Consider the following 1,106-nt stretch of genomic DNA (forward strand, 5'->3'; position numbering starts at 1 on the left):
CGAGACGCCGGAGGGTGCTGGCCGGTGGGCAAAGCCCTGGGCGCAGGGTGCCGGGCATGCCCGCGGTGCCGCCACCATGCCAGGCCGCCCGGGTGGGCAGCACCGGAGCCTGGCCAAGCCTGCGGGAAGCTGGCGAGGCCAGGGCTGGTTTTGCAATGCCAGGGTCGGGTTTCGCTGACGTGTCCCGTGCTGCAACCAGCTGCTGACTCCAAGTCTCTCTCGTCCCTTTAATTACGCTGGCATTTCCTCCCCTCCCCGCCTGCCAGGCTCCCCGCTCCGGGCAGGTTCTGCCGGCCTGGCAGCGGCCACGGCCACGCATCCCCGCCTCGCCACCAGCGCCGGGCAGGCCGGTACGGTGGCTCCACCTGCATGCCTCCCACCACCTCTGCCCCTCGGCATCGCCCCGCTCCGCCGGCACACGCCAGCATCCCGCCCTCGTGCCCTGATGCTATTTTCAAGGCAGTGAGGGGTTAACCCGGCCCAGGCTCGCTGGGGGGCTCGCCCGTCCAAAGTGGGGGGGCAGGGGAACAGCCTCCCCAGGTCCCGGGGTGGTCCCCAAGGGCGGAGACGGGGCCCCGGTTCGGCTGGAGGTGTTAGGACTGCCCTGCCAGCGGCCTGCTGCTGCCTTGGCTGGGCTCCCCCGCGCCTGCACCGCAGATATTTGCCGAATTATTCATATTTTCCGGCTGCGGGGAGGATCTGGGCTCGGATTCCCCCAGTCCCAGCTCAGCCCTTCCCTGCCAGCCTGCTGGGGTGGGAGTGCCGTGTCCCCCCTCCCTGCCTGCAGCCCCCCGGGCCGGGCCATCCCGCTGCCTGCCCAGGACGAGGGACTCGGCAGGGGACGCCCCGCTTCACACCCGCCACGTGTTTTAAGGACGAGGCCGATGCTGTCCCCGCGCTGCAGGGTGACACCTGCGCAGGAAGGGCCAGAGGAGCCCTCCCAGGGGTCCCTGCCCTTCCCCGCCACTCGAGGACACGGGGGAACCCGGCACGGCCAGGATGTCCCTTCCCGCACCAGCGAGCGAGGCCCCACGACTGAACAAAGCCACCGTTGCTGCCAGCAGGCAGCCAAGCCGGTGGGCTGCCTCCTCGGCCGGGGGGGCCCG

General features: G+C 71.2%; 1 protein-coding gene across 1 annotated transcript in view; it reads left to right on the forward strand.

Annotated features, from left to right (window-relative positions):
* The first annotated feature begins 56 nt into the window (after positions 1–56).
* CORO7 (coronin 7) overlaps positions 57–1,106 on the forward strand; it is an 11,367-nt gene continuing 10,317 nt past the window's right edge. The window contains exon 1 of the mRNA XM_009278590.1: positions 57–92. Coding sequence (XP_009276865.1) covers positions 57–92 — 36 coding nt within the window. The remainder of the gene's footprint in view (positions 93–1,106) is intronic.

Source organism: Aptenodytes forsteri, unplaced genomic scaffold (genome assembly GCF_000699145.1).
Source record: "Aptenodytes forsteri isolate BGI_AS27 unplaced genomic scaffold, ASM69914v1 Scaffold26, whole genome shotgun sequence".
Lineage (NCBI taxonomy): Eukaryota > Metazoa > Chordata > Aves > Sphenisciformes > Spheniscidae > Aptenodytes > Aptenodytes forsteri.